This window comes from Corythoichthys intestinalis, chromosome 19 (assembly GCF_030265065.1).
Source record: "Corythoichthys intestinalis isolate RoL2023-P3 chromosome 19, ASM3026506v1, whole genome shotgun sequence".
Taxonomy (NCBI): Eukaryota; Metazoa; Chordata; class Actinopteri; order Syngnathiformes; family Syngnathidae; genus Corythoichthys; species Corythoichthys intestinalis.
Genome location: NC_080413.1, coordinates 5,409,431 through 5,420,389, shown reverse-complemented (window position 1 = coordinate 5,420,389; position 10,959 = coordinate 5,409,431). Strand labels below are relative to the sequence as shown.

The 10,959-nt window shown below is 42.1% G+C and overlaps 1 protein-coding gene across 1 annotated transcript in view; it reads right to left on the bottom strand.

The window, feature by feature from the left end:
- Positions 1 to 217: 217 nt before the first annotated feature.
- Positions 218 to 10,959, bottom strand: part of si:dkey-206f10.1 (adenylate cyclase type 8) — a 29,360-nt gene continuing 18,618 nt past the window's right edge. The window contains exons 13-22 of the mRNA XM_057823613.1: positions 10,702 to 10,903; positions 10,468 to 10,560; positions 10,218 to 10,378; positions 8,327 to 8,408; positions 8,108 to 8,266; positions 7,881 to 8,027; positions 5,881 to 5,973; positions 5,698 to 5,812; positions 5,373 to 5,575; positions 218 to 492 (exon numbers count right to left, since the gene is read on the bottom strand). Coding sequence (XP_057679596.1) covers positions 277 to 492; positions 5,373 to 5,575; positions 5,698 to 5,812; positions 5,881 to 5,973; positions 7,881 to 8,027; positions 8,108 to 8,266; positions 8,327 to 8,408; positions 10,218 to 10,378; positions 10,468 to 10,560; positions 10,702 to 10,903 — 1,471 coding nt within the window. The 3' untranslated portion in view covers positions 218 to 276. The remainder of the gene's footprint in view (positions 493 to 5,372; positions 5,576 to 5,697; positions 5,813 to 5,880; positions 5,974 to 7,880; positions 8,028 to 8,107; positions 8,267 to 8,326; positions 8,409 to 10,217; positions 10,379 to 10,467; positions 10,561 to 10,701; positions 10,904 to 10,959) is intronic.

Sequence of the window (10,959 nt, the reverse complement as noted above, 5' to 3'; positions counted from 1 at the left end):
TTACAAAAAAGTTTAAATAGCTCATTTGCAAAGAGAGGTTGTTGCGGTTATTTTTGAGGTATTCTGTGTTTTGGCTTGAAGGTATCACACCCTGAATATGATTATTGGCCTCGTTACATTAACAATATCCTGTTTAGCACAATTTAAAGCACGAAAAACGATGCTTTACGCTACTGTATGACTATACAGTACATATATATATATATATATATATATATATATATATATATGGCAGGGTTTCCCAAATTTGAGGTCCATTTAATTGGCTTTGTCCTATCAGCACTTGAAGGTGGAAGTCGTCAGAGCGAACCCTCCGTTGGTCTCCCTCAGTTTCTCCTTGTTTCTAGCCTGGACCAGACTGAAAACAATGCCGGCGAGGGTCATGCGTCCCGTCATCTTGCCTCCAGGACGTCCGTCCATGGTGTCGTCGGCTCGCTTGCAGCGCATTGTGCTGATGAAGTAGGTGCGTACCTTGCCTTGGCACTCGCTCACCTGCAACGATAGGCAATTTGTTAAAGATCAACCACGATCCATGTAAAGTACAGGTTGACTCCGGGTTATGAACGAGTTCAGTTCCTAGGCTGGCGATGTCACCCGAATTTCCGCGTAAGTCGGCAGCACCATGAGAACAAGGACCTGATGCTGTCAGGAACTGGCGACACTGCTGGGCAGGAGGGATTCCCGACATGACAAGAACCGTACGGTTCGCCCTGTACGGTTCAATACGCCTTTGTGAACCGCGCCTTTTCGGTTTTGCAATGAATTTATTCCGAACGCTTTTGGAATGAATTGGTCGAGCTCGGTGTGCCTGTGTGTGACGTGAAGCACAGCTGTGAAGAAATTCCCGCCTCGCAAGTAAATGTCCGATCGCTGTCAAGCACCTGTGCAGAGAAACGCGCTCTCTCGCTTACGAGCGAAGTGAAAGTGAAACAAGAAAGAAAACAAAACGCTATGGCAAGCGGAGGAGTGGAGAGACCGAATTTTGAGGAAGCACCGGCCTCTTTCAAATCTGCGGTGTGGCAACATTTTGGTTTCCCCGTGGACTACAATGCGGAGGGCGAGAAAATATTGAAAAAAATAAAATAAAACAATTTGCAAGCATTGCTCAGCGCTTGTTCCCGATGCTAATGGCAACACTTATAACATGACTCCGGCATCTCAGCCGGCATCACCCAGAGATATCACTTTCTCAGAGCAGGACTACCCCGAAGAGGACAGCAGCGAAAACACATGGCGGGATTCGTTAATTTATTTGCAACGCTTGACCCGCGTTACATTGTTCCCTCGCGGACATATTTCTCCAACAACGTAATCCCCGACATGTATGAAATCGCACGCAAAGCCATCGAAGATGATTTCGCTAAAGCACATAGTTTCGCCCTGACCACTGATAGTTGGACGTCTGGTGCTAAAGAGTGCTACTACCTAACTGTGACGGTCCACTATAATTCATACCTGTCAAGTTAAAGGCCTTGGCGTGATGGAGAAAATATTATGTGACCCGAAGTGAATTAGCACATTAGATAAATTCAATCCGGGTCAAAGGGCGGAGTGATGGGGGAAAATATTACATCATGCTTTTGTGATGGTAATGGTTATGGTGTTATACTTGTATAGCGCTTTTCCACCTTTCAAGGCGCTCAAAGCGCTTTACACTACATCGCCATTTACCTACTGGTGACGCAACACCAGGAGCAATGTGGGGTTCAGTGTGATTGCTTCTGTGACATAGATTGTCACAACTTCTATTGTTTTTCACCTTGTTGCCATAGTTAGGAGATGCGCTACAGAATCTCACGAGATAACTTGTTTTGCACCATAGTATTGTTTTACTACACGCCTGGGTCCCATAGTTACATGCCTGGGTCCCATAGAGATAACTTGTTTTGTACCCATAATATTTACCATTTGTTGGCATCTGTTGCAGCACAGCTCATTTGTCCCATGTGAAAAGCCCTTTTTCAAGGGAGCTGAACCAAAAGTAGCTGAAATGTTTGTGATTGGACAGGGCCGTGCCGCTTGGGGGCGGAAGTTGGCCTGTACACCTCCGAGGGGGTGCGTCTTTGCCAAACCGGACATTTCCGGGCGACCCGTGAGGTCCGCCAGCGGGTCACGTACAGATCGCCTGACTTTGCCCCTTTGCCGCTTCACTGGAGTGTTGCTGGCTTCCCAATCACTTGTCACGGTAAGCGATTTTCATTGCTAAAGGGACATTTTGTTTTGCTGTAACGGTAACGCGGGGATTCTGGGGTTGACAAGCTCAAGTCTAGCGTCATCGTTGCCATTTTTTGATACTTGTTTGCTTGCTCTTGTGGGATTGTAATCAATAAATCTAATCTATACTGCATTTTCTAATCAATAAACATCGTCTTTTGAGCAAAAGTGTGCCTGTCACTGATTCACCGCGAACCTGGAATTTCGGAAAACATGGCGTAATTTGTACAAGTGAGCACCGATTTTTAAATGTGTACGTTTTTCGTGCATTACGTTTTTTTCTCCTTTGTTTGGATTTTGTCACCCTTTTCGGCAACGAGACGATGTGCGTTAATACGTTGGTTGAACGACGCCAGAAAAGTCAGAGACACGGAGAGGGAAGAGTGTTTGTTGTGACGCTTTAGCAAACGCGATGCTAGGTGGCTCCAATATTTCCTGACTGTAGCCGACAGCCTACAATCTATGCCCTAGATATCTCATGCATATAGAGCTACATGTGATATGACAGACTCGGCAGCGTTAGTAATCAGCCGCCATTTTAGAGCAGTAAACTTTGCAGAAAGGCTCTGTTGTAGAGAACCTTCCTAGCGAACCTAAATAACTTTTAATCTAAAATACTCCTAAATCGGCAAAATCTTGACTTGAGTCTGTCTTTAAAGGATGAAATAGTTTTAAAATTTTCACCTCAAAAGTAGACTGAAGGGAACTAATGCAAAAACGGAAGCGATGTTATCAACTTTAACGGTTGATTCACAACATTAAATGACCTCCAATCATAGCAAAGGTTACTATGTTTTTGTTTTGTTTGTTTTTTGTTTTAAAAAATGGGGGGGGGGGGGGGGGGGACATGTATGGTAAAACCAGTTACTTTGCCAATTAACTTTTTTTACTACTGTTTGTGTATTTCAGTAGTTGGTCACTACACTAGCCAAAGAGCTAAGAGGCATTTTAACAGTCGAAAATGTTCACATTTTAAATGTTTATTTCACTTTCTTAAAAGCAAAATAAAGGCAGTTTTAAAAAAAAAAAAAAGAAAAGAAAAAAAAACCGCAAACCGAAACCGTGATCCCAAAACCGAGGTTCAAACCGAACCGTGGGCTAACTGAACCGTTGCTCCCCTAGTGTTTACGTGACTTTAAAAAAAAAACAACTTCGGACTTTACTCGTGAGTGAGTTCCCTTGCAGAGCAAAAAGTGCTGTGGAAAGAATAGGGAGGCGAGAGAAGTGGGATATCATGGCTGCTCAGGTTGCTAGCTTCCCCTCTCTTAACACGAGCCCGCCATCCGAACTCAAAAAACCCGATCAGTAATTCAAATCAACCTTTGACTGAGACAGGACAGAGGCGCCAACGCCGGGGGCAGCAGCAGCAGCAGCATGAGAACAAGGAAATGAATTGGACTTGACCCTGTCAAGAACTGCAGGACGGCGGCGACATTGCTGGGGGAGGAGGGGATCCTGACATGGCAAGAACTACATACTTTTTACGCGACTAATAAAAAGAGAGAATGGCAGACGACACTCCGGCGTCATAAAGTTCGAAATCAGGTAAATCGTAATCCGGGGACTACCCGTACATGTGCAGATTGCAATCAAGGTAGGTAGTACACTAAAGATTAGTATTGTTGCTCACAAGATCGGTTTCAGTTAAAAACTACATTATGAAGGTCTGGATCTCATCTCAGAAACGATTCTTGAAAGATTCTTGGTCTTGTTACAATCTTGATTTTGGTCTTGTTTCAGTCTTGGTCTTGCCTCGGTCTTAGTCCTAGTCTTGCATCAGTCTTGGTTTTGGTCTTGACTCTCAAAAGATTTGCTTATTTACTTGGTCTAAGCCACTTCTGGTTTCAGGAAAGCTTTGGTCTGATCTTGAGCACAACACTGCTAAATATACCACTAGATGGCCCTATTGGTTTAGTTCTCAAAGTTGGATAGGCCTGATCCCTGGTTAAAAAAATCTGTACCAAAGCACAACAAATCCAGTTAAAAAAAACTACAGTTTATGCTGGTTTCTGTACCAGTAAAACCAGTACAAAACCACAACAAGGCCAGCAGAACCTTGCTGGATGATTTGTCTTATGGTACTGGTCTTGCTGGCAGAGAAACCAGCACATAATGTATTTCTTAACAGGATTTTTATTTCAAAATTGCACATTAGCTACCAATGGTTATATATTAAGTGAAGAAATCAGACAGTATATGTCAACTGTGTCCTGGTGTTCACTGTTCACAAAGAACTAAAGTGTCAATCCCATACTAGGATCCAGAGGCGTAGCAAGGGTCCCCGGGGGCCCCAGGCAACAAGCAACATGGGGCCCTTCGAGCGTGTGCAAATAAGGGGGACAGTTGGACTTGGAGCAATAGCATATTTAATAAAAGTCTAATAACACCTCGCTCTCATAGAGCGCTTTTAAGGACACTCAAAGTGCCCCCCACCCCAATTGCATTATTCATAAAAGTGGCGAAAACTAAGCACGTCCTCTGCTCGAAATGCACATTACGCCTATTCTCACTCCCAGAATACGCTGCGCTTGTGACGTAGGACAATAACAGGACTGGTTGCTATGGGAACGTACGCATACCCAAGGAACCTTGCTAAAAGGAGTATTAAAATTGCTAATAAAATTGCTTAGGATTATTTTAGATGCATATATGTTATATTTTTCATATAGAGTATTTGACGAGGAATAGGATAGACCCATTAATAGACTCTTTTTTTGGAAAAATATTTTCTTTAAATAGTCACATGAATAATGAGGTGCCCTGTGAAAATCAACATAAAACAACTCGGCAAGGACTTTCCAGAGAGTACTTGGTGAGTCACTCTTTAAACAATCATGTGGTATTAATAGCTGATTGGACTTTCTTAAACATGTATAATGTATATGACATGGTTAGTGCTGATTGGGACTGATAACAGAATCGTGAAATAATCTGCCAAATGATTCCATGGTATTGAAACACTCCCTACACTTGTCGCTGCGACAGTGCAGTAAAGCTGCGTGTGCTAAATCTGTTGGCCCTCTGGGGGCCCCTGCTGTCTGGGGGCCCTAGGCAATTGCCTGGTTTGCCTAATGGGCCGCGACGCCTCTGCTAGGATCATTAGTGCAACCTCAATAGTTTTTTGCTTTTTTACCCAGACATCTTACTAGGATACTCACCCCCTTGACAAAAATTTCCCCACGCAGCTCCAAGACAAAGCCCCAGTCTGCCAGAACCTTGCGGGTGGTCTCAGGCACCTGAATCCGTCCGCTCACCCCTGTGCTGTCCATGCGGCTGGCCAGGTTTACTGTGGACCCCCAGATGTCGTACTGCGGTTTGCTTGCGCCGATGACACCTGCCACCACCGGCCCGTGAGCAATGCCTAAAAGCAGAACCCACGAAGCTTAGACATATTAAAGAAAGAAGGTTTTGTTGACTTCCTGTGGACAAGAAGATGGCTTTAATTGAATCACTGAAAGTGTGCCTCCACAGTTCCCTATTTACCGACACGCAGCTGAAAGTCTTTGGCAGAGTGCCTGTTAATCTCCTTCAAGGTCTCTTGCATCGCTAGCGCAAACATAACCAGCTCGCTTAAGTGATTCCATTCGTCCATAGATGTCTGAAAGGCAGACAGATGGATGCAGAGTCAGACTCACACATGGATCAGAATCTTAACGGCTCTCCCACCTGTTTGTCTGGTGCTAGACCGGAAGCGGCCATGTAACAGCTCCCTATGGTCTTGATCTTCTCCACATAATGGAAATATGACTCCTCCAGCAACTATAATCAAAGTTTCATTCAACTGTCACAACTAGGGTTGTTCCGATCATGTTTTTGATCGTTTTAGTTTGAGTATCTGCCGATATTTCCCGATCCGATTGCTTTTTTTTGTGCTCCCGATTCAATTCCAATCATTCCCGATAATTTTTCCGATCATATACATTTTGTCAATGCATTAAGAAAAAAATGAATAAAACTCGGACGAAAATATACATTCAACATACGGTACATAAGTACAGTATTTGTTTATTATGACAATAAATCCTCAAGGTGGCATTTACATTATTAACATTCTTTCTGTGAGAGGGATCCATGGATAGAAAGACTTGTAATTCTTAAAGGATAAATGTGACTTTGTATATTGTGACTAAATATTGCCATCTAGTGTATTTGTTGAGCTTTCAGTAAATAATACTGTAGCCATTTAACTGTTCTTCCCAAATGCACGATGGGAAGTGCAACCATGACTGTGCGTAGTGGCACCAATTGATATATCTTCTCTGCGTTGGGAAGTAACATAGGGTGTTAAGGATTTGATCAACCACTACCGTTCTTCCCCACATTGCTTCCCACGATATTTCTATATTTCTAATCGTTGAGAGAGGGATTTTAAGGCTTAAGCCATTTAAAAAGAGGCTCCAAAGGCTGCCAAAATTCTCTCTACTCATTTTACGCTGCCTGTTAGCTCTATATATAGGTAAAACGGCGCCATTATAGATTGAACGCGACAATGCGTGAGTGGGTCGTGCAGCGCATGCGTTAATTGCATTAAATATTTTAACGTGATTCATTTTTAAAAAATTAATTACCGTAATTTTCAGACTATAAGCCGCTACTTTTTTCCTTCATTTTGATACCCGTGGCTTATAGTCCAGTGCGGCTTATTTGTTGATTTTTTTAGGTAACACTTTATTTGACAGAGGTGTCATAAGACTGTCATAAGATCATCAAAATTATGACATGACACGATCATGGACATTACTGAATGCTTATATCATTAAGTGTCATTTGGCAAATGATGTCACTAGCTCAATTTTTGTCGGTCTTGGATCTTTTGCATCCATTCAAAAGTGAGATAATTTGCCGGATAACACTTAATGACATCTGTTATAAGCATTAATGAATGCTCAGGACAGAGACATGTCATAATTATGATTGTGTAATGACAGTCTTATGGCACCACTGTCAAATAAAGTGTTAGCAAATACCATAACTAGCAATTGATGAAACAACTGGAACAGTAATTGAAGAAATATTTAGCACAGAACATGATTTTTGATTGTTATTTACATCTGTAGCACTGCAATGCATACTAAGAGGCATGTTGGATGACAACAGTCAACAGCAGGTGGCAACAGAGGTTGACTGTCTCCCCCAAGTGAGCAGTGATGGCTAAATGAAACTTCTTGAAGCAATAAAGCTTTGCAGTAATTGGTTCAAAGTTTAATGATGGTTCATTTGGTCTTATGACAGTCGGTCGTATGAAAATAAAGTTTTACCGGTTAATATCTTTTGGTGTAAATATCCCATGATACAGTGAGGACAGCTGCGGCTTATAGTCCAGTGCGGCTTCTCTATGAACAAATGCCGTTTTCGTGCCAAATTTGGTGGGCTGCGGCTTATAGTCAGGTGCGAAAATTAGGGTACCGCGATTTACGCGATAAATTTGATAGCCCTACTTTAAGCCAAAACTAAAGACTGGATGAATGTAAGACATTTTGTCTGTAACGTTAAATACAATTAGAAAACGATTTAATTAAAAAATATATATATATTAAAAAAAAAGGCATGTCCGATATTTTTTTGCGAATTCCGATACTTTGAAAATATGCCGATCGATCGGGACATCTTTAGTCACAACACTTGTACTTTTCGGAACCTGAACACTGACATAATCTCAATCTCACCTCATCAAAGCCTGCTATGATCTCATTGAGGACTCGGAGGCAGTCCACACCTTCATGCCTGATCTCCTTTTCCTCAAAGTACTCGTTAAATCCAGCGATAGATGCAAACATCACTCCCACCTCATCATAGGACTGCGAGTAAAGCTCCTGTAAAAGAAAACATCTGGTTAGCATACCAATCCGAATACGATTTTTCAGGTAAAATTCGAGGCGCTAGTACTAAGCACCTCATCGTTCTTGCTTCGTTCCAAAAAGTGTCGAGCGACATGCACGGGCAGAATATTGTGCAAGAGACATTCATTGTGCTCTCGCAGTTCCCTCATGTCCTCTACTTCCTGCTGGGCCTGCAGACGCCACAGAAAGTCCTGCCTGGCGGTGGCTTCCCACTGGAGAGCAAATATTGTTCAACTCTCTTGAATCATTTCGTAAGATGGAGAATTTAGTACCTGGCGTCCGTTGTAGAAGACGGCAACAATGAACATGACCAAGAGAAGGATGGCGATCCCTTTTCTTCTCATGTAGTGAGACCTGAACAAGTGTAAACGAAAACAACAAACATCAAATTTGACATTATTGGCCCATATTTGCAGACAATTGGACTCGAGTCACAGGGATTCGGACTCAAGTCGCAAATCTGATGACTCGCAACTCGACTTAGACGAGAAGAAAGAATACACAGACTCGGACTTGACTCGCTTGAGCCGGGATGGTCCGAGATGCCACCCAACTTGTCAGGTAATAACTTGAGACTCGACTCAACTTGACTCGTGAGACAATGACTCCAGACTCGAAGCTGACTCGAAAAATTTGGATTGTAGATTGGTTCCCACCTGCCAATGACCCGCTTTGAACACCATAATGCTGGTTTAGTCCCTGTTTTTTTTGTTTTTTTATAACAATGACTTACACTGATGTAGATTTCCCTCAAAGTTAATTCTGAATGCTTTGTGGGTGAGCTGGGGAAAAATGGTGAAGGCCTTGACTAACCCGTGACCAGTGTTGGGCATGTTAGTTTAAAAAAGTAATCAGTTATAGTTACTCACTACTTCTTCCAAAAAGTAACTGAGTTAGTAACTGAATTACTCTATAGTAAAAGTAACTAGTTACCAGGGAAAGTAACTACAGTGGGGCAAATAAGTATTTAGTTAACCACTAATGAAAAAAATATCGGACATGGCTTTTTTTAATATATATATATATATATGTATATATATATTTTTTTTTATTAAATCGTTTTCTAATTGTATTTAACGTTACAGACAAAATGTCTTACATTCATCCAGAGTCTTTAGTTTTGGCTTAAAGTAGCGGTATCAAATTTATCGCGTAAACGGCGGTAATTCTTCTTCTTATTTTTTTTTATTAATCACGTTAAAATATTTAATGCAATTAATGCATGCGCTGCACGACCCACTCACGCATTATCGCATTCAATCTATAATGGCGCCGTTTTACCTATATATAGAGCTAACAGGCAGCATAAAATGAGTAGAGAGAATTTTGGCAGTCTTTAGAGCCTCTTTTTAATTGACTAAAGCCTTAAAGTCCCTCTCTCAACAACTAGGAATATCGTGGGAAGCAATGTGGGGAAGAACGGTAGTGGTTGATCCTCTCCTTAACACCCTATGTTACTTCCCAACGCAGAGAAGACATATCAATTGGTGCCACTACGCACAGTCATGGTTGAACTTCCCATCATGACTTTGGGCAGAACAGTTAAATGGCTACAGTATCATTAACTGAAAGCTCAACAAATACACTAGATGGCAATATTTAGTCACAATATACAAAGTCACATTTATCCTTTAAGAATTTCTTTCTATCCGTGGATCCCTCTCACGGAAAGAATGTTAATAATGTAAATGCCATCTAGAGGATTTATTGTCATAATAAACAAATACAGTACTTATGTACTGTATGTTGAATGTATATATTTGTCCGAGTTTTATTCATTTTTTTCTTAATGGATTGCCAAAATGTATATGATCGGGAAAATTTATCGGGAATGATTGGAATTGAATCGGGACCAAAAAAATAAGCAATGGGATCGGGAAATATCGGGAACGGCAGATACTCAAACTAAAACGATCGAGATCGGATCGGGCGCAAAAAACATGATCGGAACAACCCTATCGACAACCTTTCGACTTGACACGACTCGTCTTTACAACCTTGTGATTTGGCTCGAGTTGACACGACCTCAAGACTCGACTGAACTCAATACAACCTCGTGACTCGACTCGATTCTACTTGCGCACAACAGGTAAGACTCAGGAATTACTTGTGATTCGGATCATAGTGACTCGTGCAATTGTCTGCATGTTTATCAGGTTTAACCTGTGGGGCATGTCGTGGTGTGTGAGAGAGAGAAAGGCTAGATGGATGAGGTAGGAGTAGACAGCTACAGCCAGTAGGAGCACGGCCAACTTCAAGAGTGAGTTGAGACGAAGGAACACAGCGCATGTCACCATTGCGATCACGCCGCTTAGCACAAAAACCTGGAGAAGGGAGAGAAGCAATATTTGAATTGGAATAATGCGTGTTTGAAATGGCGTGTCATTAAAATGGACAGAATTAAAATGACTACCTCTGGGTAAGAACACACAGTGAGTGACCGTGAAGCCATGTTGGTATTTTCAATCTCACTAGCCTCTTCTGTGCCTGTAAGAAGGCACCATAACTGCAAGAAAATATAACAAAAAAAATAGCAAGTAAACTCCAGTGCAGGTGCAAGTAGACTCTGAAGTCTATTGACCGGGAGCTGCACTAGATCAGGATTACTGTTCAAAACATCAGGTGTAGTTTTTTCTTGGGCTCTCACAATATCTGTAGAGGCTAAACCAAAATTGATGACCACAGCAGTGAGGGTGAGGGTGTTGCGAGCGCTGTTGTTCTCGTGGATCCAGCAACAGAATTGCTGCAGCGTAGCCGGACACCACTTGAACTCCTCGGCGAGCACCAATAGCAGCAGCAGCGTGTAGGTGAGCAGAAACAGCGAAAATTGAAGGAGGGCTGGAAACAGCCTGGAGAAATTTTGATAATATAAGACAGGTTATAAAAATAAGCATAAAGCATAAGG